This window comes from Boleophthalmus pectinirostris, unplaced genomic scaffold (genome assembly GCF_026225935.1).
Source record: "Boleophthalmus pectinirostris isolate CB_2022bp ecotype Guang Dong unplaced genomic scaffold, ASM2622593v1 HiC_scaffold_10, whole genome shotgun sequence".
Taxonomy (NCBI): domain Eukaryota; kingdom Metazoa; phylum Chordata; class Actinopteri; order Gobiiformes; family Gobiidae; genus Boleophthalmus; species Boleophthalmus pectinirostris.
The window spans coordinates 29,143,527-29,169,528 of NW_026570971.1; the positions used below are offsets into that span (position 1 = coordinate 29,143,527).

The window sequence follows — 26,002 nt, forward strand, 5'->3', positions numbered from 1 at the left end:
TTCTTCTGGGGTTCCGGGGTAACATCTGTGCGCAGCCTTGTCCGTGGCGTGACCAGTGCGTTATGAGGCTGTCCAGGACTCCAGCTGATCCTCTCCCTGGGCCCCCGTCAACCTGATATCTTCATCCCTAAACTGAGCGGACAGCACCGGACCGCCAGCCAACGGAGGTGACAACAAATCCAATTACCTCCACACCATGGTGCCCAGACCAGACAGAGAGGGGCCAGAGGAGGATGTGCATGGGACAGGGGGGACACGGGGACGGGGGGACAGGGACATGCGTGTGAGAGGGTGGGACAGTTGGACAGCGGAGACCTGACACCAGATGGACCCAGAAGATTTGAAGCACAAGGTTACTTCAGTGTTCGAATGGTGTTGGTAAATGTAGGGCAATGGAATGTGATGATGTAATTTTAAGATGTAAGATTCTTAAAGGTGTAACTTTTCCGGTGAAGGGTCTTTACCATTTGCCTGGAATTTTCCACACTGCGGCATTAAACTTATCTTTCTCCATGGAAATGATTAGACACCAGGCCATGTTATGAGTGAGATCTGCAAAAGAATGAATCCCGCTGATGTTTTTCCAGGTATTTCTGAGCAATAATAACACCTGTATTTGAATAAAAGTTTAATGCCATACTGTGGAACATGCTGGGCAAAGCAATACAATCTCCATGGAGACAAGCAGGTGCCAAACCTTCCAGAAAAGTTACGCAGTGCACCTCTAAATTGACTTTTTTGAGTTGTTGCCTCATCAAAAACACCATTGGGGTTGGCTTTTGATTCATTCACAGATCAAACAATGTACTGAACAACACTTATGTATAATGACAACTCAAGAACTTCATTAACTCTCTCGCCAGTAGCTGAAAATGCTCCGTTCCTCCTTGTGACATCATTAGGTGACAATCTCGTCCATGTTTATAAGTCTATACAACTTCACCACACTAATAAATTTTTCACTCAAATCACAATAACTGTGACACGTCTTGGAAGCTGTTCTTTTTTTACGTCACTAAAAGCATTCCACTTCACGCTAACTTGGCCTGATGTCACTTGTTTAATGCCATGCTGTGGAACATTCCAAACAAAGCAATAAAGCTCAGAAACTGCATTTGTGGCAACACATCCCAAATGTCCATAAGATGTGGAACTATCTGACAAGCTGCTGTTTATTTTAGTCTAATTTTGGCAAAACTCTTACATACTGTGACTTTAAAATTTTAATATGAGACATGATGACACAATCCTGAACTATATAACATAGTAACATCTCCATGGAGACAAGCAGACAGTAGAAACCTCCACCAAAAAAGTCCCATAGTGCAACTTTAAGATCTGGCTTAATTGCAAAGTTGCTCATTGTACATAGTTCCTGGTGGAGTGTCCGTCACCTGCTTGCCTCCATGGACATGTTATTGCTTTTCTTGGAATATTCCATGGTATGACATTAAACACATTGATCTAGCATTTATTCATTACGGTTGTTTCTATTGTTCAAAAATACAGTAATTCTCCACAGATCTGACCTGTAATGTAACATAGTTGTCTCCCTAGGTTTAATCTCTACCATGAAACTTTTTTTCGACAAAGCAAAAACACATCCATGAAGACCAGCAGGTGACGGACCCTCCACCGGAAAAGTTGCGCAATGCATCTTTCACTGAACACAATCACATCTACATATTGTACATATTGTAAAAATGCCAAAGTCGGAGCAAAGACAGTCCAGTCAAACTTCTCATGTTTCTCTACAGAGGTGGACCGACTGACCGCACAGAGGGGTCCAGACCTGGTACGTGCCCAGACCCTCTCCTCATCGTTTAGCCTCTCTCTGTATTTCCATCGTAAACAGGCCCGATGTGAACATGTTATAACCTCACTCAACAGAGGCAGCCGGTGTCATGCTTTTTAAACATTAACCGGATTAAATCTCCATAAACAAATTGGTTCTTCCTTGTGGTCTGGGCCAGAACATGTTAAGTGCTGATCATCCCTGGACAGTATTGATCTAGACTTCTGTAGCGATGGAGGTGAAGGAGAGGTAAAAACAGCCAAAGCGAGCCAGTGTCTAATGTCTGTAAAGCATTTTAAAAGGCCCATGTTGCGCTCTTTTCTGATCTGCACTCTAATGTTGTTTCCTCATCACAAACATACCTGGAGTTGGACTTTCAAAAAACATTTCAAAAGTTAGTTTAGTAAAATATTACACCTTTAGCTTTGCCACTTTTCATCTTCTTTTTATTATTTTTTGGTTGGAGTCGGTTGATGAGTTCGAACCTCATCCTCCAGTGAGATTTATTGTCTGGAAGTTTGCCTTCAGTTGGTGACTTTGGTGCCCAACCGGAGAATATCACTCACCACCTTTTCTCCTCCATTTTTTGGGTTGATCGATTCTCTGGCGTAAGGCAAGATTGGATACTCGCATGCTTGGGAGATGGCCGGGTCCCTCTACCCCGCAGTTTTTGAAGGTGCTTGAAGCTTTGCCAAGATATTCCGTATTCACAGTTTAAATATTCAGCGCGCGTGGTGGACAGGGCAATTTTTGCAGTCAGCCCGCCATTCAAAAGTGAAAAGGGATAGGGCTTGTGGATGAAGGAAGCCGGAGAGATAGACACGCATGGGGCTTCATGGTAGTCAGATGAGAAAGTGCCAAGGAGCTGATGGGTAGCTGTTTAAGCGTGGCACCCCAGGACATGCCCGCTGAAAAAGGCGACGCGATCCGATACCCGCCAACTTATGCGAAACTTATATACATACCAGCCTCTCTTATGCAGAACATCGCCATTTCAATTGCAGAGTTTTCGGGGCTGTTTTTGCCATTATTCCGAGTTGTTTGAGTGAGAGTCTTGCATGTCTGAGTGGGGAATGTAGACTTACTGGACTATGACCATTGAGAAAGCCTGCTCTGCATAAAACGACCTCCTTGCACCCCCGAAATCTCACTTTTGTGCATAAAAAGTTTGTTAAGAAACTTGGTTCGAACAGCCAGAGATGGTCTGGACTGTGACTTGTGATGAATTAGTGTATAAAGTGTATAAAAGCAATGATGAATCTTAATGGCAGTGAACATATGGTTTGAAATGGTGTAAACTGGCAATGGACAGGGCAATCAATTAATTATGTCTAGAGTTAAATGTTATTGTATCTCCGTATTCTTTGCTCCGGAGCCAAGTGGCTAATGTTGGACTATTAAAGTGAATCTAATAATGCAAATATAATACACAACAGTCATTAAGCCTCATAACTTAAACCTCACCTTTTGTTAGAGTGGTCCATCAAAAATTACTCAAAGCTTTAGTTAATGTAATATGTACAAGTAGATGTATTATTTTATTATTTTATTTTTAATTTCCTGTATAACATTTAAAGGGCCCATATTACGCTATTTTCTGATCTCTGTTATAATGTTGTTTCTTCATCACAAACAGATCTGGAGTTGTGTTTTGTTTCATTCACACATATTTAACACACAAATCCTGCATATTTAGGCTGAGTTCTTCTCTCAAACGGAAAACACTGTTCCAATTTATGATGTCATATGGCAATACAGGAAATTCTCCACTGTGTTTTTAAAGTCCATCCACCTTCACTAGAAACATTTGGACAATTTCAGCCCATGAATTGCCAATCTCCGCTTTTGCTCAAAAAGCTTTCGATTTACCGGTCAACCTACGTTCCTGCCCTCACCTATGGTCATGAGCTCCTGGTAATGACCGAAAGGACAAGACTGCGGATACAAGCGAAAGAAATGAGTTTCCTCCACAGGGTGGCTGGGTGGTCCCTTAGAGATAGGGTGAGGAGCTCAGAGTACAGCCGCTGCTCCTTCATGTCGAGAGGAGCCAGCTGAGATGGCTCGGGTATCTATTTCGGATGCCTCCTGGGCGCCTCCCTTGGGAGGTGTTCCGGGTATGTTCCACCAGGAGGAGGCCCCGGGGAAGACCAAGGACACGCTGGAGGGACTATGTTTCTTGGCTGGCCTGGGAACACCCCGGGTCCCCCTGGAAGAGCTGGAGGAAGTGTGCGTGGAAACGGAAGTCTGGGAGTCCCTGCTTAGACCCCGGAAAAAGCGGAAGAAAATGGATGGATGGAATTGCCAATCTCTACTGAATTATAGGTAAAAGTTTGCTTTGAACTAAAAAAACTAGCACTACATGACATCACAAGGTGGATCAGAGCATTTTGAGCTTTGGAGATGTAGCCAAACTAAAAACAGATGATTACTCAAATGTGCGCAAATGAAACAACTCCAGGTATGTTTTTGATGATGTAACAGCATTGTAACATGGCTTAAAGCTCTCAAGAGTCAATTTTGTTTAATATATATGGACCTTGATCGAGTCCAGCTTAGTCCTGATGTAAACTTGTTTTAGTCCTGTCCTAGTTTCGTCCAGTAGTTTTAGTTGTGGGTTTACTACCATTTTTGTTTTGTTCGAGCAACAGCTATTGGCAAGTCAAACCTCACATGTTAAAGGTGCATTGTGTAACTTTTCTGTTGGAGGGTCCATCTTTTCTGCTTTTGTCCATGGAGGTGTTATTGCCTTTTTTGGAATGTTCCGCAGTATCGCATCTTCATGAAAACCAAATCAGGTGGTTACAGGTGGAGAGGCCGCTCACAGTCAGAATGCCTGTTTGTACTCTCGATTTTTGAGCTATAAAACCACCTGTAATGGAATAAATGTAAGGTAGAGCTATTTAATGTCATACTGTGAAACATTCCAGGTAGAAAAATGACATATCATACAGTAGCCTGAAAGTGGGTCTTGGGTTCAAAAAGTCACCTTCGCTAGTTGATGTTATTAGTGGTAGTAAAAAAAAAAAAGAAACTTAAAATAATGTTGACTTTCACAGCCTTTAACTACAAGTCCGTAAAGTTGTCCTCGCAAAGACAAATTGAATACTCCAGTGATCGAGCGGGTCTCACCTCTCGCTTTGGCCCAGTGAACGTAATTAAAAATGACAGGGAGACGGGCAGAGTTTTATATCTCAGAGACTGTCCCAAACCAGGCGCATCCACGGGGGCTGGTATCAGAGTGTCCCCCCTCCGGCCCCTCCAACAACCAGCCCCCCCCCAACCCCCAACCCCCCCTCCCTTGTCCCCATGTCTACACGTCCAAATGATTACACCACACACACGCACTCGCTCAGAGGGGCTAATTAAGGCTTTAATATGCAAATGAGAACCGCAGTAAATTACACAGCTGGCAAATATGGCTGTTTTTGCCTGCAAATACATCAGGAGTGCAGTGAGGAGTGTGCTGTTGATGCTTGTTGTTGTGTTTTGTTGCAAAGAGACATCATGGGACTGTCCCCTGCCCCTCCCGTCCTGCAGATTCATCGCCGAAAACAGAAGTAGTATCCGAATAGCAAAAACAGTGGACCAAAGACGTCTGGGTTTAAAATGACTTTAGAACATTATCGCTCTTTAAAGGGCCCATGTTACTCTATTTTCTGATATATGTTATAATGCTGTTTCTTCATCACAAACAGGCCTGGAGTTTTGTTTTGTTTCATTCATACATGTTTAATACACAAATCCTGCATACTGTAATTAAGCTGAGTTATTTTCTCAAACTGAAAACACTGTCATGTGATAAGGGAAGTGCTCCACTGTGTTTTGAATTCCATACACCTACAAAGCTACAAAGGTAGCTATTTACTTGAAAACTTCCACTTCTTAACATCACAAGGTGGAACAGAGCATTTAGAGCTTTGAAAATGACAGAATAATAATGTAGGATTACTCAAACGTGTGAATGAAACAAAACATAACTTCAGGTGTGTTTTTAATGAGGTAATAGCATTATAACATATAACATATATTATTATATAAGCTAAAAGCTCATGGGAGTCAATTTTGAGTAATACAGGACCTTTAAATGTAGTGATGGCATGTAAAATAACTATTTAAAGGTGCTGTACCTGATTCATACTGTTTAAAAATGTAAAAAAAAAAAAAAAAAAAAAAAAAAAAAGTTAATTTAAAACAGTCTGCAGTCATCCAATGGTATTTGCATGTTATACATACCAAGCAAAATTCACCATAATAAGTTCATAAGAGCTTTCACAACTTTCAGAAACCAAAGAAGAGTTTTGCAACTCCTGATTATTGGACAATAAAATGAAGACAGCCCACACCAGGATTTGACCTCAAAAGCTGCTTATACAATATATCTGTACAGGGACAAATTTTGCTATAAAACATGGAAAGAAATTGAATAAAGGGCTTTCATTGTGTAGAGATTTTGATAATACTTAAAGCATACAATCGATAAGAGAAATGTAAGTCCTTGTCCCATCTTATGAATGGGTTTTTATCATCTGAAAAAGGAACATGGCATTTATATAGTACATAACGGGAAGATGATAATGCATTAGTTTAAGTGAAATCACAAACAGAACTATATAAAGACTATGAAGACTGTAACGTGACCTTGACCTAGTTCAGGGATAAACACTCTGTCAATGTGGTGATCCAAATGTACTCCTTGCTACAAACTTTCCATAAGCGTTTTTATTTTTTATTCTTTCAGTGCAGGTGAAGTGGCCATACCAGCGTGTCAAAGCCTGAGCTTGTCAGAACTCAGAAGCTAAGCAGGACTGGGCCTGGTTAGTACTTGGATAGGAGACCGCTGGGAAAATCAGTTGCCACAGTGGGGCGCCAGTTGCAAACATTGTCGTTGTGTCCTTAAGCAAGGCACTTCACCTGCATGGTATGAAAGTGGTGTGTGTGTGAGTGATGGTGGTGGTTGGATGGGCCGATGGCACAGATTGGCAGCTTTGCTTCAGTAGCTTACCACCATCAACAACATGAACAAACAATGAACTGTAAAGCGCTTTGGGTGTCTTGAAAGGCGCTATATACATGCAATAATTAATTAAGTGTCTTGCTCACTGACACAATGGCAGCTTAGTTGAGATTTTGAACCCTGAAAGTAGTAGGTGAAAAGACAGTTCACTATGCCATTGCAGGATCAAGAGTACTGAAACCATAACAATTTAGTAGTAGCAGTAGTTTTAAGTATTTGTCATATGCTTTTCTCTGTGGAGATGTTATTGCTTTGCCTGTAATGTTTCACAGTATGGCATTAAACCTTTCTATCTTCATGGAGACCAAACCCGACCAAGTTACAGATCAGATCTGTGGAGAGGCAACCCCGCTCATAGCCAAAATGCCTGTTTTTCCTAGGTATTTTTGAGCAATAAACCCACCTGTAATTGAATAAATGTAAGGTAGATCTGTTCAATGCCATGCTGTGGAACATTCCAGGAAGAGCAATGACATATCCATAAAAAAAAAACAGGTAATGGACCCTCCACCAGAAAAGCTGCACCTTTAACTAATAGAGATGCTCATAGTATTTCTTGTACGGGTGCGTCAACAGCTTGTCTCCATGGCAATAAACTAATGTGCCAGGTATTTATTCAGGTGTGTTCATTGCTCAAAAACACCTTACAGTAAAAAAACATCACCTCTCCACAGACTTGACCTGTAACTTTGCCAGGTGGTGCCCCTGCTTGTCACCATATTTACTTTTATGCCATACTGCGGAACATTCCAAGGAAACCACTCACTTCCTCTTGGAGACAAGCAGACGACAGACCTTCCATTAGTAAAGTTACACAGTGCATCTTTAAATTTCATCAGAATAGTAAACCAGAACACAGATTAAAAGTTGAAAAAAGACATGCCCCCCTAATCCGAGTAATTCAGTGTTATATTTATCTTCTGGGTGGATCTCAGCTTGAGCCAGTTGCCGCGGTGATGTCAGTCTCCATTTTGTTTACATCTGCTTCTCAGTGCGATCACGTCAGGTGGCGCATCACTCCCTCTGGCATAATAATCTTAATAATATCCCATAGCGTGTGACGTGCCATTATTTTGAAATATGAAGCCCTGTGCATGTTTTAGATTAGACCGAAGAAAGAACATCTGTGAAATTTATCCCTTTGCTGTTTGGAATTCAGATTTTCAAAACTTGTGCGTCTGACTCCAGTGACCTCACAGTTTTGTACTGAGAAAATATAATTCTACTTTACTCTAAAAGACTTTAGTTTTGAATAATATTTTAAATTTGAGTAGTTCTGATAATCTGTCTTTATTTGAAAACAACACTTTATTTATTTTATATATATATATATATATATATATATATATATATATATATATATATATATATATATATATATATTATATTTTTTTTTTTTTTTTTTTTATTGTAAGTTATAGTGTCTAGAAATATTTGCACCAGAAGGTTGCCAGTTTGAATCTAATCTTATGCTACCATTGCGTCTTTAAGCAAGGCACTTCACCAGCAACTATTGTAAAGAATAATGGTCTGGTTGTTAAAGATGATTGTGTAAGGTTTTTTTTTTGCTTTGTTTTGTTTTTTTTAAGAGAATCTGTACAAAGTATTAAATATTAATACTAAATATTTTGAAATTGTTTAATTATATAACCACCTCTAAAAAAGGCCTCTAAAGTATTGTTGCAAAGCATTGCAAAAATATGGCATATTTTATAGAACTCCAGTCCTTTAAAAGGGCACTATGTACTGTATTTTCCGCACTATACGGCGCTCTGGATTATAAGGCACACTGTCATTGGATGGTCTATTTTCGAACTTTTTTCACAAATAAACCGCACCAGACTTTAAACGAAACACAACAGTTGGATGGGGTTTTGCAGCAACTAGCATGCTAACATGCACTTCCTGATTATGGGAAAGTAAAATAAAGACAGCATGCTGTGGGATTTGACCTCAAAAGCTTCTTGTACAATATATCTGTAAAGGGGCAAGACAAATTTTGCATGAAGAAATTCGATAACTGTGTAGAGTTTTTGACAACACTGACGGAGATATTTACTGTGATGGGAATCGGACGATCTTGCCACCTTTTCTAACCTGGTTCGGTGTAAGGTGAGAGGCTGATCCAGTAGCATTTTCACCCCAGTCGCCCTCACTGTTCCTGGGCCGCTCCCCTCTGCCCTCCCCAGTGTTACGTGGAGCTCGGTTCTGCCTGGTTGCTGTTGTCTTGCCTTTGGTTTTCTATTCCCCTGAGTGGCAGTGTCATGATGATGCGAGTCTGAAGCTCCGCAAAGACTACATGCATGGTCGGACCCCTCTGTCACCCATCCACCCCCCTCTGGGACTGACCGTGACAGAGAGAGGAGAGGGGAGAGTGGGGTGAAGGGGGAGAGGGGACAGACAGGCACCCAGGAAACCTCTTTGTTTGATCCTAAAATAAGAATGTCCCTCTGCTTCAAGTGGTGCTTCAGTGCATGGTTCCACTCCGTATAAAGTGAAGACAGGTCTATACAAGCATGATGTCATCGCCAAACTTAAAGGGCCCACATTACACTCTGTTCTGATCTATGTTATAATGTAGTTTCCTCATCATAAACATACCTGGAGTTGTGTTTTTATTTTTCATTTACACATTTAACACAAAAACCCTGCATATTTAGCCTAAGCTCTTCTGTCATGTGGTAATACAGGAAGTGCTCCATTGTGTTTTTAAACTGCAAACACCTTCACTGGAATCATTTAGATGATTTCAGTCCTGGAATTGCCAATCTCTGAAAAGTACATCACAAGGAACAGAACATTTTGAGCTTTGGAGACATAAAAAGACTAATGACAAAGGATTACTCAAACATGTGTGAATGAAACAGAACACAACGCCAGGAAAGTTTTGATGATGTAACAACATTCTAACAACATAAAGCTCACAAAGGTCAATTTTGTGTAATACAGAATAGGGATGTAACGATATCCAAATCTCACGGTATGGTATTTATTGCGATATCTTGTGGAGGCTAATAAAATTGTGAATATGCTACTTTTTCCTCTTAAAATGCCTTGACAAGACTTCATTCAAAGAACTAAGATTTAAAAGTGCTTAGAACTGTTATTTCTTCATGTAGTTTGCACCAAAATGGAGCAAAGGATCATGGTCGATGTAGTTCCCTCTGTTTTTACCTACTGCTGCACCATAGCAATGAATTTACGCAAAGAAACTTGTGATTTGATATACTGTGATGGCACACGATATTATTGAGAGACTTTTGACGATACGATATTGTGATATTTTGGTTATTGTTAAGTTAAAACAACATCAAAAAGTCGAGGAGCCAAAACAAAACAAAAACATGTTTCTGATTGGCTAATACACCTGCCAATCACACTGGGACATACGCAAGGTTAGCTAAAAAGGGGATAAATGCAAAGACTACAATATTTGTTTCTGAAGATTTTATTTTTCTCATTTGAAAAGCTGTACAGAACAGTCAGTTAAACTTGATTTAAGAAGTAAATTTAAAGACTGCTTTTCATTTAAGTCATTTCAGCCACTGCAGATGTTGGATGTTTGTGTCCATGTATAAACAGCCCCACCTTACACTGGCTACAGAGAGAGAGACGTTGCCCCTCGGAAAAGCCTGGTTTCGGATCAGGGCAGGGAGTATGAATATTTCAGATGGGTAAATAATTAATAATTAACAGCAAACAGGCCACTGATCAAATGGAGCAGCGGATCGCAACAGACGAGAAAATCTGACTCGTGTAAACAAAGACACAAGGACCCAGATTAAGGGTGAGCCATTTGGGGAAAATATCAAGTTGCCATGTTTTGGAGAAATAATGTGATTTTGATTAGACTTCTCACATATTTTGTTTTAGATCAAGCTTTAATTAACAGTGCATACTTTAAACATCTGAAGGAGCATTAAGAGGAGGGTCCGCCACCTGCTTGACTCCATAGAGATTATTTCTTTTTTTTTTTTTTTTTTTTTTCTCAGTATGGTATTATGCATATATTGTATTTATTCAATCACAAAAAATACATAAAAAACATGCATTATTAGAGTAAATAGGTTTGCAGTATCTGTAACTTGGCCTAGTGTCATCAACTGCTTGTCAGATGAGTTTAATGCCATACTGTGGAACCTTCCAAGCAAAGCTATAACATCATAAAAGTTACAAAGTGCTCTTTTAACATTTGATAGTATACTGAAATAATATGAAATGCATGTTATGTCTTCAGAAATGCTGGAGTTACCTCTTCATTAGTAACTCTTTATTATTAGTCTGTTTACATCTCAAACGTTAAAAATACTCTGTTCCTCCTTGTGATGTCATGTAGTGGTAGTTTTCAAGTTAACAGCTACCTTTATTAGTAGAGATTGGCAATTCCAGAGCTGAAATCATTCAAATGATTCTAGTGAAGGTGCGCAGAGTTTAAAAACACAGTGGAGCACTTCCTGTATTGCCACATGACATCAACAGTGTTTTCCAAAGTTGAGTTTCCTTGACAAGCTGCAAATCTTCAAACTCATCTTCATATATCTGCAGGATGATGACCTGCAGTGCTCAGACCTGGAAGGGTTGTGTGAAACAAAATGTGTCAGTCTGAAGGTCCATGACACAAGAAGTGTGACAGTTCTGAAGATGGCTTGCAGCTAGCAGCCGAAACATGTCAACAAGTCACTTTACTGATGTCTTTAAAAAGAACTTAAAGTATATAAGAAGACATAATGAACATCATTGGCTTACATCAAGTGTTTTCCGTTTGAGAGAAAACTCATCTAAATATGCAGGATGTTAAACATGTGTGAATGAAACAAAAACTTTGTTTGTGAGCCAGGCTGGCGCCACCTAGTGCCTCCGCTCAATTTTATTTCTCTCCACCGACTAGGTCAGGAATCGGAATACACTGGATGGTTTGCAAGAATCCTGGAAGTTGTAAACCGCGCACGGGCCAATCAGCGAAGAGCCATACATTATGTGTTGGCAATGATTCCCAAGATCGAGGATTTAAAGCCGGAACAAAGAGAATGTTTGGTGAATTTTATCAAGGGGAAAGATGTTATTGCCCTTCTTAATGCATTTAATACACCAGTTAGCCACGTTAGTGGCGCATTATATACGTCACAACCAAATAGCAGCGATTGGTTAAATAAAAAAAGTACCCACCTACTGTCAAGGGAATGAATCCTAATGTTGCGAGGTCACACGGTTTCCACAAAGTGAAACTGGCTGATGAATCAGGCTTCAACATTATAACATAGATCAGAAAATTGCTCTTTAAGTATTTTATTTTATGGTTATGGCATTTAGGGTTACCTTTATGTATTCATGTATTGGTAATGGACTGCACTTTGGTCATTTGAAACTGTTTTAAATGTGCTAAAAAAAAGTAATGTGAAAAAATATAAAAATACATTTGCACACGCTGTTTTCCCTGTACCAGGCGTCAAACCAAACCACCAAAAAGTGGCACCATAACCCCTTCTGTCACTCTCTCGCACTCATTTTCCAACACAAGAATGAAATTTTCACGTATTCCTGCGCGACCTAGGGGAATGTGTGCGAGCGCGAATACTTGATCTGGCCACCCGCTGTTTTGTGATAGAAAGATTTGCTTTTTAATACAATCGTCACTCCTCCCACCTGGAAACGCCACGCCAAGACAAACCCCAGCTGTGTGCCTCTCCGAAACCTGACAGAGCTTAAAAATTCCCTTATTACCATCCGCCTTAAAATATCCAGCCGCACTAACTCCCGACAATAGTGGAAATGCTAATGCTAGTCTCTCTGCGTCTTGGAGGAAGCATGGAAAAAAACACAGCCGCCAATATGGACACTTTGGAACATGTGTGAAGTGAGAGGAGACAAGAAAGATGCACTGTAAAAAAACAAAGAAGTTAAAGGTGTATTGTGTAACTTTTCTCGTGGATGGTCCATCAAATGCTTTTCTCCGTGTAGATGTTATTGCTTTGTCTGGAATGTTTCACAGTATGGCATTAAACCTTTCTATCTTCATGAAGACCAAACTAGACCAAGTTACAAGTCAGATCTATGGAGAGACAATCCAGCTCTCAGTCAAAATGCAGGTTTTTCTAGGTATGTTTGAGCTACAAAACCACCTATAATTTAATAAATGTAAGGCAGAGCTGTTTAATGTCACACCGTGGAACATTTCAGGCAGAGCAATGACAATTCTACAGAAACAAAAAGGTGATGGGCCAAACGAAAAGTTACATGGTGCACCTTTAAAGCTGATTATACAGCAATCGCAAAAAAAATTGTTTAATTATAGCACTAGGGATAATGGATAAGGTATTTATGTTGATTTGTGTTGTGGTCTGGTCTTGGTTTAGTTTCTGTTGAAGGTCCTGTATTATATAAAATGGATTCTTGTGAGCTTTAAGTCTTGTTTTAATGCTGCTACCTCCCCAGAAACATACCCAGAGTGTTTTGTTTTATTCACACATGTTTGAGTAATATTGGTTTATTAGGAACGCTTGCGGGTAAAAACGACAAAATATTTTAATCGGAAGTGCCTTTCGTTTAGACGGTGATGGCGTTTTTGGGGGTTAAAAATGCAAAAATCTGAAACCACCCTCCAGAGTGGAAAAGTTGAAAATGCTCCACCGTAGCGTTTCCGTCTACACTGCCCAAGACGCAAAACTCTGGTCAGATCTGCTCAGGTCACGCACACGTTTCACATACATCACCACCTGGCCGCTTGGCATGGAAACCCAACTGAATTCCACACACTTTTGCATCACCGTATGCACGCAGATTTCCTCCCAAAAACGCTTGTCTAAACACGGAATAAAAAGTGAAGATGCAACGCCACTTTTGTCTTCTGTTCAGACCATCATCATATAAACGTAGCCTTCATCACTAAAGCTCAAAATGCTCCGTCCCACATGGCAGGGCTCCAGCTTTTTCAGTTAAGATAGCGATTTTGAAACTACAGCTTTAAGCAGAGACTGAAAACAGCATTTATTTCCTTAAAATTAAAATAGCTTAAGACAAAAACTAGGTCTGTCATGATAATGACTATAATTACTATATCAATGGAGCAGTATATTTTAGTGCTCAGTATTTATGGTAGGCGCTTTTTCGTTGTAATAATAAGGATATTTCTGCCATTTTTATGTAATAATGTAAGATTTGAGCTGTGGATGGTTGAATAAATAACTTCTATGGCTAACTATCTGTTCATTCTGACATTTATTTGTTGCAAATCAGTTTTTTTAATGACACTGTCTATTTAAAAATTGGTTTACTGGGATTCTCCTGCTTTTTGTCAGTGGCGTAAAGTAGTTTCGGTTTTATCAGTTATCGCAATATTTCTCTGTATCGATATATCGTGCTTCACAATTTGTAATCGTGACAGGTCTAGGCAAACAGATCCAAATGTGATAAGTAGCAGTTGTTTATGCTTCAAGTACAGTAACTACAGAATTACTTTGTATAAATAAAAGTTCAAAGATTATGAGACTTTCTGGGCCACTTCCAGTTTCAGTTCAGTTTTACCTCACAATAAAAAACTAAATGAATAAAAACTGCTGTAAAGGTGCACTACAGAACTTTATGTTTCCACTGAGATGTTATTGCTTTGAATGTTACATAATATGACATTAAACTTATCCATCTTGCATATTTTTAACTGAATGAGTCAAATTGCTAAAAGAAAAACCTTAAAAACATGCATTCTTGTTGTGAGTGGACTCGCCTCTCCACAAATCTGATCTGTAACTTGGCCTGTTGTCAGCTTGTCTCCATGGAGATAGATAAAGTGAAAGCCATACTGTGGAACATCAGATTTCAAGTCAAAATTTGTATATTGGCAGATAAGCAAGAGACTAGATTTAAGTTAAAGATGCTACACCCGCTAAAAATGCTCTTTTTACAAACAGCTAATTCAACTGTTTCTGAACTTTTCACTTGCCTTTTAAGGATATTACAAGACCTTCATAGTTCTTGGTCTTTTACTTAGAGGAACCTTGCAATTTCAATTTATTTTTCACATCGCATCACAGCAAATCCATTCCATTTTTACTCGGAATTTATGGGCACGTATATGTATTCATTTAACCTATTAATAATGGCGTGCACTTTAATAAGATGGAATTGTTTTTAAAGGTCCCATATTACGCAAAATTGACTCAAAAACATACCTGGAGTTGTGTTTTTTTTACACATGTTTGAGTAACCGTCTGCATCTCCAAAGCTCAAATTGCTCTGTTCCACCTGTTCCACCTTGTGATGTCATGAAGTGGTAATGTGCAGGGTTTGTGTGTTAAACATGTGTGAATGAAACAAAACACAACTTCAGGTATGTTTTTTTAAGAAGGAAGCATTATAACACAAATCAGAAAACAGTTTAAATTAGGCCATTTAAGTTTATGTATTATTCGTTCATTCGTTTTTCAAAATAAAACTAAAAATAAGAAAGAATTAACAACTACTCAATTTTGTGTTTAAATGAATCATGGAAAAAAACGGATAATGGCTGCTTCCCGTTTCCATGACTTAATTGCAATGCTGGACTTTTGCGCTGCAAATGGACTAAACCAGGACTAAACCAGGACTAAGCCAGGACTAAACCAGGTCTGAACCAGGACTAAATCAGGACTGAGCCAGTACTGAGTAAACCGGTCTCAATCCTGGTCTGATCCCAGTCTGGTCTTGATCTCAGTCCTGGTCTGGTCGTGTCTCAATACCGGTCTGGTCCCGGTGTGGTCCCAGTCTCAGTCCCGGACTCAATCTGATCACCGGACAGTCCCGACACTCAGTCCTGGTTTGGTCCTGGTCTGGTCCCTGTCTCAGTACCGGTCTGGTCCCTGTCTCAATCCCGGTCTGGTCCCTGTCTCAGTCCCGGTCTGGTCCCTGTCTCAATCCCGGTCTGGTCCCTGTCTCAGTCGGGGTCTAGTCCCTGTCTCAGTCCCGGTCTGGTCCCTGTCTCAGTCCCGGTCTGGTCCCTGTCTCAGTCCCGGTCTGGTGCCGGTCTGGTTCGGGTCTCAGTTCCAGTCTCAATCTCGGTCTGGTCTCGGTCTGATCCTGGTCTCAGTCCTGATTACCCAACAATCTACGTGGGAGCACATTCCGGGCTCGTCCCGATACTCAGTCCTGGTTCAGTCCTGGTTCAGTCCTGGTTCAGTCCTGGTTCAGTCCTGGTTCAGTCCTGGTTTAGACCCGTTTTAGTCCTGGTTCAGACCTGTTTTAGTGGTGTTTTAGTCATGTTTTAGTCCTATTTTAGACCTGGTTTAGGCCTGTTTTAGTCCTGGTTTGGTCCTGTTCAGTCCTGGTTTAGTCCGTATGCGACTCAAAAGTCCGGCATCGCATTTTAAATGGGAAACGTACGTTATCCATTTTGTTCACTATTCATTTAAACACAAAATCAAAAACTGGAAAAAAAACAAAAAACAAAAAAAACTGTTATCCATTTTTTTCATTTTAGTTTTGGAGACAAATAATGCAGAAAATAGTTGTTGTTGTTTTTTTGTTTTCTTATTTTTGGTTTTATTTTGAAAAACAAATGAACAAATACTACACACATTCCTTTAAAAGTCCCATATTACGCAAAATTGACTAAAACCATGTTCGAATTAGAGATAGATAAGGCTAAAGCCACACAGCGGAACATCTGATTTCAAGCCATGTCGGTAATTATGATATTTACAATTTTTGCAGTGAGTTGGTTTACGTTTTAGGACACACACGCGCAACCAACAAAGCTGCGTAAATGCTATCCCTCTAAAATCTGGCACTCGCGTCAGTTGACTTTAGCCAGAGGAGCCATTTCATAAAAAAATAAAAAAATAAATTCTGAGTTAATCGTGTAAACAACGCCACAAACAAACGTCGAAAACCACTGCAAACAAAAATAAAACAACTTTGGAAAGCTGGGCACGGAATCGCCTTCAGAGTTAATTTTAAAGTAAGCATTTCGCTCCTTGGAGATTTTAATTAATGCTTTAATATGCAAATAAGTTAGCGGAGATAAAATCATGACAAACAGATGGCAAGTGTGGGTAATTATTTTGTGAATCCAGCAGGGGCATGTATTAAAGTTATGGCATCGTTTTCCTCGGGCCTTCGTCGAGATAGAAGGTGCAGGAGAGAGGGGAGAGGAGGAGAGAAAGAGAGAGGAGAGAAAGAGAGATGTCTGATGAACTGCAACTTGGTTTGGTTTCCAAGTGACAAATTTGTGACCACACGAATCCGGATAAATCAAAAAAAGACACGTTGTTTATGATGGAAACTCGTCAAGTCATCACCGCTATCTTTTAATTATCGGTTCGATGGCAGTTTGAAAGTAGCGAGAGTCATTTGATCGCCCGCAGTGTGAAAAAGGCGAGTTAGACTGTTCGTTTTTTTGGCAATGAGGATTAAGGAGGTAAAATTTAGCTTGAAATGTCTGATAACGAAACTGAGCCAAAACCTGTTTAGCTAACTACAGATGTTTCTTTCAGTGTCTGCACATATAAACAAATAGAGATATGCAAGCTTACAACAAAGTCAGAGCTGCTATGTTGAAAAAAAGTTGACGATTTTCAGTAAAAGTAAAGAAATGGTACTACCGATGTGAAAAAGGCCAGTTCGTAGACTGTTCAGTTCAACAATGAGGATTAAGGAGGTAAAAATTTGCTTGAAATGTCTGAAACCAAACCTACAGATGTTTCTCTCAGTGTCTGCACATATAAACAGAGATATGCAAGTTTACAACAAAGTCAGAGATTGAAAAAAGTTGACAATTTTCAGGAAAAGTAAAGAAATTGTATACTACTGATTTGTAGAAAATGGTAAAAGGTTAACTAAATACAGTCTGTAACAATTTGGTATGATACTCGGCACAGATAAGCAGCCTTGTTTGGGTCAGTCTGTCCCAGGGCAGATATGGCGGAGTGTGGAGTGAATGAATAAAAGGTAAATGGTAAATAGTCACATTTTTATACAGCGGTTTTCCACCTTCAAGGCCCTCAAAGCGCTTTACAACAAGGAACCACTCACCCATTCACACACACATCCATACACCAGTGTACACAGACACTAGGGGTGAGGTGGGTTAAGTGTCTTGCCCAAGCACACAACATCAGCAATGTGACAGCAACGACAGTTCAACCAATGATGTTTTATGTCAAGAGCAGGATTCAAACTGCCAACCTTCTCTACCAACAGATCTACAGTGGTCCCTCGTTTATCGCAGGCGTTACGTTCTAAAAATAACCCGCGATAGGTGAAATCCGCAAAATAGTCAACTTTATATTTCACAATTATATCTGTTTTAAGTCTGTAAAACCCCTCAGCACACACTTTATACACTTTTCTCAGACAGGACAGTTACAACCTCTTTTGCATCCTTCTTAAAACTCATTGCTGCTGTCGTCCTTATGTTATTTTCCTCCTTCTTAATGTAACGAACCGAAGATTCATTTATTCCGTAATGGAGCCCTACAGCGCAGAGTCCTACACGGGTTCATTTTTCGAGACCCGCACCTACGCAGTACAGCACCGCACTGCCCGTTAACCCGAGATTATATCAAACTTTTGCACTGCCTACGCCATGAACTGAACCAAGACTAAACCAGGACTAACCCAGGACTGATTCCAGGACTGAAGAGGAGGACTAAACTAGAACTGAAACAGGACTCACGATCAGGACAGGCTCAGAGGTGACTGCAGGAGAAAGGACGGACGGAGAGCTCTGCACCTTACAGAGGTAAATGCGGCAATTGCTCGATCGTGCTTTGCGGACACCCTACTCGAGGGTCCTCTCTCTTAAGTCCAAGATTAGTCCTGGTTTAGACCTGGTTTAGACCTGGTTTAGACCTGGTTTAGACCTGGTTTAGACCTGGTTTAGACCTGGTTTAGATCTGGTGTAGTCCTGGTTTAGAACTGGTTTAGTTCTGGTGTAGTCCTGGTTTAGACCTGGTTTAGACCTGGTTTAGTTCTGGTTTAGTTCTGGAGTAGTCCTGGTTTAGACTTGGTTTAGTCCTGACCCACCCATGTGTAATTACTACCAAAAAAAAACCATGCAAAATTGCACACACAAAAAATCTGTGAAACAGCAAGACCTCAAAAGGTGAACCACGATATAGCGAGGTACGACTGTACTGCCACAATAATGAACTGTAAAGCATCTTTGAGTGTCCAAAAAGCGCTTTATATTAAATGCATTGTTATTATTTTTAAAGTAATTCGCAATCATATATGGCCCATTAAACCTATGTACTTCAACTGTACTTTTACAAGCTGCACATGTCAACAATTACCCTTATGCTGCCAGAAACTTATTTAATGTATTGATTTGCTCTTCACCGTATACATACTATAGTATTAACAACCACGTTTGTGTTTGCTGATTCAGTCGATTCAGCTCAGAGTCGCTGTACCTGATTTTTACGCTCTTAAAAGCAAGAAAAACAGAACTAGTTCAATGGTCCAAAGTTATTCCTCACTTACTTTGTGAATTACAAACGTCCTAATTATTCCCTATGATGAGTTTCTAAGCACAACTTTCAGAGACGAGATCAGACTTTGCAGTGATGGTAAAGTCAGCAACATCTAGCACGGTAACGCGCACTTCTTCATTATCGGGCAATAAAACTTAACTAGATGCAGACAGAACACAACGGTTTTATCTCTACCTCAAGAACTACTACAATGGATCTGTACTGGGGCAAGATGAATTTTGTGGGCCATAGAGACATGCTTATCTGATAAAAGTTGCATCTGCGTGCTGGGTCCAAAGCAACTGTGAGGTCTTTCCTTTTCTGCAAGACTAATTTTGCTGAAATACATGAAAAGAAATTGCATACAGGCTCTTTAAATGATCTTTAAGTCTATATACCTTAAATGTACAGCATCTTTAAGTCCACCCACCTGCTCTGTTGGGGGAGGCTGGTCCACGTGGAGGGTGCCCAGGGAGCGGTTGATCCTCAGGGCCAGACACAGCGCCATGAGACCCCCGAGTCTCACCTGGTTCTGACTCAAGTCCAGAGTCTGGAGGAAACGAGACTCAGCCAGAACCTCCGCCAGAGCCACCGCACCTACACCGCACACACAAAACAGACAGATATTAACACAGTAATTTAAATATCTTAAATTACACAAAATTGACTCGTGTAAGCTTTAGGCAAGGCAAGGCAAGTTTATTTGTATAGCAATTCGTACACAAAGTAATTCAATCTGCTTTACAGAATAAGAAATACATTAAAATCACAATACAAACAAATCAAAACATAAATAGTGATCATAAAATTAAGAAGAGAGAGACATTAAATTAGAGAGAAGAGTGCAGAATGAAAACCTTTCAGTCATATGCACAGCTAAACAGAGCAGGTTTGAGCCTGGATTTAAACAGCATCAAAATAGAAGCTTGTGTCACATGTTCAGAAAGATTGTTCCAGTTTTAGTTGCATGAATCTGAAACGCTGACTCCTCATGTTTGGTCCTGACTCTGGGCACCAGCAGGAGCCCGGTCCCTGAGGTCCGCAGAGTGCAAGAAGGTTCATATGACGCCAACTTTAAGCTGCATTATAATGGTGTTACCTTCTCAAAAACATACCTGGAGTTTTGTTTCATTCACACATGCTTGAGTAATCCTATATTATTAGTCTGTCTACATCTTCAAAGCTCAAAATGCTCTGTTCCACCTCGTGTTCACAAGTTCTCAAGTTCACAGCTGCTTTTTACCTTTAGTTCAGCAGAGGTTGGCAATTTCTGGGATGAAATTACCCCCCAAATGATTCTAGTGAAGATTTAAAAACACAGTGAAGCACTTCCTACTTCCACATGACATCACAAGGTGGAACAGAGTGTTTTCAGTCTGAGAGAAGAACTCAGCCTCAATATGCAGATTTTGTGTATAAAACGTGTGCGAATGAAACAAAACACAACTCCAGGTCTGTTTTTGATGAAGAACATTATAACATAGATCAGAAAATAGCATGATATGGGCCCTTTAATAAATCATGCTTTCTTACCTTCACATGTGATGGCGGTCTGAGCCAGGCCAAGCTGTAGTAGGGAGCAGTTTGCCATCAGGGGCTCTCTGATGATGTGGACTCCTTCGTTTCCCAAAAGGTTTTCCCCCAAATCCAAAACCTGGAGCCCTCGAATCACTGGCTGGAAACAGACATTACAAAACACACAATTTCAGCATAATAATATTTTTTTCAATTACTTCAGAGAGGTTGTTTTCAGGGATCTACTGATAATTACATAAGGGTGAGCTGTTGTAGAGTTGTATACTTGGACAAAATGTAATGAGATAATATGGGGAATGGTCATTAAAGGCACTGTACCTAATTTTTATGAATGATTAAACAGTTTGCAGTGGCCCAAAGTTATAACTTATTTACCTTATGCATTCTGAGTATCCTAATTATTTACTGCAATGAGTTTGTAAGTGCTTTTCTCAAGACCAGAGAGGGGTTTTGTTGATAAAACTGACAATAAATAGCACGCTAACTCAAAAAAGTAACAGTAATAACAGTAAATGTAAAGAAAATGTATTAAAGGACTCATATTATGCTATTTTCTGATCTACAGTATGTTGTTAATGTTGTTTCCTCGTCACAAATATACTTGGAGTTGTGTTCTGTTTCATTCACACATGTATGTTCTTCTCAGCTTCTCAAACACTCAGTTCCACCTTGTGATGTCATGTGGTAATACAGGAAGTGCTTCACTGTGTTTTTAAACAGCATACACCTTCACAAGAATCAACTGTATGATTTCAGATCTGGAATTGCCAATTTCAACTGAACTAAAAGTAAAAGGAGCTGTTAACTTGAAAACTACTGCTTCATGACATCACAAGGTGGAACAGAGCATTTTGAGGTTTGAAGATATAAACAGACTAATAATGCAGGATTACTCAATTATGTGTGAATGAAACAAAGCACAACTCCATGTGTGTTTAGCAAAATATAGGACCTTAAATGTTTATAGTCTTATGTTGAATCTTCTTACCAAAACCAAGGGCGTAGGTTTTGTCTCAGTTTTGGTGGGGACATTATCATTACCCCATTCGGCCCCCCCATGAAACCAACTGATAAGTTACTTCATTAACAGATTGTTTACTTTTCGAACAATACATACTGCAAAAACTAAACACCACATCGCAAAATGTACAATTTGTGGTCATTGTCCTTCTAAGGTGCTTTTTTTAGTGGATAACAGCGATGTAGAAGTTTGTAGCAGATTTCCCTTTACTTATTGGTGATGAGATATTTGTGAGATAATGTCCGAACATTTTTCCATGGAATATTGTCAATAGAGTCGGGCTGCTAAAAGCGCACAAGTAAGGCTCCGTTTGGGAGGTGCATTTATGGCAATAGTCACTCTTTTTCTGCAGCGACTCTTTATAAGGCAAGTTTAATTGAAGATGAAGCCAAGTAAGTTCCTTTTGAAAAGTTTTTCAAAGTTTGGTGCAGCGTCTTCACTCACACCTGCTCAAGCCGCCACTTTGGGTGCGGCACTGTCCTGCCACTTCCCCAGTTTAAGGTCCAGGGTCCACTAATGACATCACTCTGTTACAGTCAGTGAAATAGCGGCAGTCATAACCATGTTGTTATATCACTGAATACATCTCAGAATGTCTAATAAACAAAATGTGAACTAAAACGTGTTCAAGTACTACTTTTGAGTCTGGAAAAATATCTGAATAAATGTATATTTTTGTTCATTAAAATAAGATGGCAACTATTGGTAGGGACTATTTTGTCTTCCCCAAATATTGGTTGTGACATGTCCTCACCGTCCCTAGGCAAACCTACACCCTTGACCAAAACACTTTAAAAATGCATTTTGTTGTTGCCAATTCACCATAATATTTCAGAACAGTTAGAGTCTGAATTGTCTTTGTCTGGTTAGTAAACAGCTAGTATCCACTCTAGCTCATCCTCTTCCCATTTCCAGTCTGAGTAGCTTTAATCATCATTATTATTACCCGGTGATTATTTTTCCTTCCCTAACTGTTTTCCTCTCATGTTAAAACCGCTCAGAAGTTGTGTTTTCAGTCTCTCGAGTCACATTAGCGGTGAAGGTTGATTAGATGGAGCGTAAAGCTGCATTAGGGAATATTTTGGTAGCACTGGGGAACTCTTGCTTTGCCCCAACAGCCAAAACACCCACGACTTTTTGCTTGGCCACCCCTGCTCATCTCCTCTGGTCACAGCTCGACACAGTGGAGCAAGGGGGCGGATAGACAGGAGATCATTTGCAGTACTGAAAAAACAATACAAATCTCCATTTCTGTAAATAGACCGAATGGGCTGAAGCAGTTTAAAGGCAAAAATGGTTTAAAAGCGACTAAAAGCTCAATATGTCCCTTCTAGTCCTGGTTGAGTCCTGGTCTAGTCCTGCTTTAGTCCTGGTTTAGTCTTGGTTTAGTTCTGGTCGAGTCCGGTTCAAGTCCTATTCTAGTCCTGGTCTAGTCCTGATCTAGTCCTGCTTTAGTTATGGTTGAGTCCTGTTCTATTCCTGGTCTAGTCCTGGCCTAGTTCTAGTCTAGTCCTGGTCTGGATCTGGTTTAGTCCTAGTCTAGACCTGGTTTAGTCTTGGTTTAGTCTTGGTTTAGTCCTGGTCTACTTCTGGTCTAGCCCTGGTCTAGTCCTGGTCTAGACTGGGTCTAGACCCGGTCTAGTCCTGGTTCAGTCCAGGTTTAGTTATGGTTGAGTCCTGTTCTAGTCCTGGTCTAGTCCTGGTTTAGTGCTGGTTTAGTCCTGGTCTAGACCCGGTCTAGTCCCTGTTTAGTCCAGGTTTACTTCTGGGTTTTGTCCCCTGTGTTTTAATGTGCTGATGTGAAAGCGGAGTATCTCCTCTGGTCACTGCTTGGAACAGTGGAGCAAGGGGGCGGAAAGACAGGAGATAATTTGCAGTACAGTAAAAACAAAACACTTTTTTCTATTTCTGTTTTTTCTATTTCAAACGGCGTAGGAGATTTTCGGGGCAAGGATTGAGGCGGGAGAGGAGCAGGGGAAGGAGAGGGTCTCAAATGGGTATGCACATGGGATAATAGCAGACAATTAAAGAGGCGAATGCGTGGCTGAGAATGCGCGAGAGTCAAGCTTGGTTGAAACCTGTCAAACGTAAGACCGCGGGGGGGTTGGAGTGAGAAGTTTGAGGGGGGAGCAGAGTGTGAAGGCACCGCTAAAAAACTGTTGTTCACACATGACACGCCGCAAGGAAAAAGCACCAGAAATATAAAAAGAAGTCAACAAATCCTCATATTACTGTAATGGACATATTATTAAAGAGACTACACGGTTAAAATTGATCTAGGAGTTTGCAAAAATATACAAATATCATGAATATATTGTGAAATTTGATGACACTATATCAATATCATGGGCTGCTGTATCAGTATATCAACATAAAGAGCTACAATTGCCCTGATTGGAGAAAGTAAACTTGTTTTTACTTTTTACTATTACTTCACTACATTTGAGAGCAGGTATGTGTACTTTCTACTCCGCTATATTTTTTAGACTGAACTAAAATGTAAAGTATTTGTTTATTTATTATTGTCTGAGATCTGCTGAAAAGGCTTGTAGTTTGAGCAGAAAAATATTTACAAATCAAAACAACCAGGAGAAAACATGAATTCAATTAAATTCTTTATCAAAATCACTATATTTGAAGCTTTATAAGACTTCAAAATCTACGTAAAATATTTTTACTTTTTACTCTTTAAGTGCATTTTTAAACAGGTACATTAATAATTTTACTAGTCCTGGTCTAGTCCTGGTCTAGTCCTGGTCTAGTCCTGGTCTAGTCCTGGTCTAGTCCTGGTCTACTCCTGGTCTACTCCTGGTCTACTCCTGGTTTTGCAACAGTTTTAATGTGGTAAATGAAAGCATACTAAAACCGGTTCGAGTACGGGTAAGTGCATTTTATCTAACACATCTGACCCATCCTTCTGTATAATCACAATGATTTATTCCCCAAATAATCTTGACAACACAGTGCAGACCCTTACTTGTTCTGCTTTAGTCCTGGTGCAGACCCTTGCTGAGACCTGACCCAGAATCTTGGTCAAGGGCACTTTGCTGTACAGTACTTTTACAGTGTCCATATTTAGGTTAATTTTTAAGCTTGATATGCGAAAATGCTCGAAAATATGATTAAAAAGAAGAGAGAAGAGGAGAGCGGAGAAATTAGAGCATAAAAAAATAAATCCCTGTGGTCTTCTTTGTGCCCAGCGAGTCAAGAGGACAGGACAAAAGTGCATACCATATCCACCAATGAGAAAGGTTAATTACAGCTCTCCTCTTCATCATATTCGACAAGACCAGCTTTAATTATCATCATTACGGCCTGCAAGGACATCTACTTATCTCCATGACTGGCAGGCCACAAGAGCTCCCCTCTTTAACATGCATCTATTATTGAATCAAGTGTTCTTTTGGTAGCAGTGAATAGGACAAGACCAGTGTAAATGTGTGTGTGTGTGTGTGTGTATATGTGTGCATGTGTGTGTGTACTAGGACAGGGCGTTAATTTCTAGCCTTTTGACTTGTACAATCGCCATTCACATGACAGTAAGGTGCCGTTTATGGTGCCAATCAAGCAGAAGGAATGCATGTTATTAGGAGAGGAAAAAAAGAAGAAGTAGTGAAGAGGAGGGATATTTTCAGAGAGGATCAAGTCCAACGAAGACTCCTAAAGAACACGTATTACCGTATTTTTCATGGTTTGGGTGTTTCCTGCGACTTATACTCCGGTGTGACTTATATATTAAAATTTTCAGACTAACAGCTGCAAGAGGCTCTACGCTGGTGTGTCAGTATCTAGTACTACTATTACTCCTGTACCACTGTCATTTCGCACGCTACTGCGCATGTCTCCTGTAGAAATAGCTTCTGTCTCATTGCAAATAGTGAAATATTCAGCTGAAAACGGTAATCGAGCAGCAGAAAGAAAGTTTAGAGTGAGCGAGAAAATTGTGAGGGACTTGCGAAAAGCAGGGATGGAGAACAAAGCTTCACGATAACCGGGAGGGTGCACCATGAAACTCTCCTGGAAGTCACTGGATGAATCATCAAAGTCTTGAACTTCAATGACAATCGAAACCATCCTGTCGGGATTCAGAAAGGCCGGAATAATTCTAACTGGAACTGATGCTAATTCTGACCACAGCTACGCAGAAGAGGAAGTGGCGCTCTGTTTACCTCATGGATCTATGGTTTACCTCC

At 40.1% G+C, this 26,002-nt stretch overlaps 1 protein-coding gene across 1 annotated transcript in view; it reads right to left on the minus strand.

The window, feature by feature from the left end:
• Window positions 1–26,002, minus strand: part of si:dkey-288a3.2 (protein phosphatase 1 regulatory subunit 37) — a 98,976-nt gene that overhangs the window by 27,651 nt on the left and 45,323 nt on the right. Inside the window, exons 12-13 of the mRNA XM_055161564.1 lie at window positions 20,786–20,927; window positions 19,683–19,849 (exon numbers count right to left, since the gene is read on the minus strand). Of these exons, the coding sequence (XP_055017539.1) occupies window positions 19,683–19,849; window positions 20,786–20,927 (309 nt within the window). The remainder of the gene's footprint in view (window positions 1–19,682; window positions 19,850–20,785; window positions 20,928–26,002) is intronic.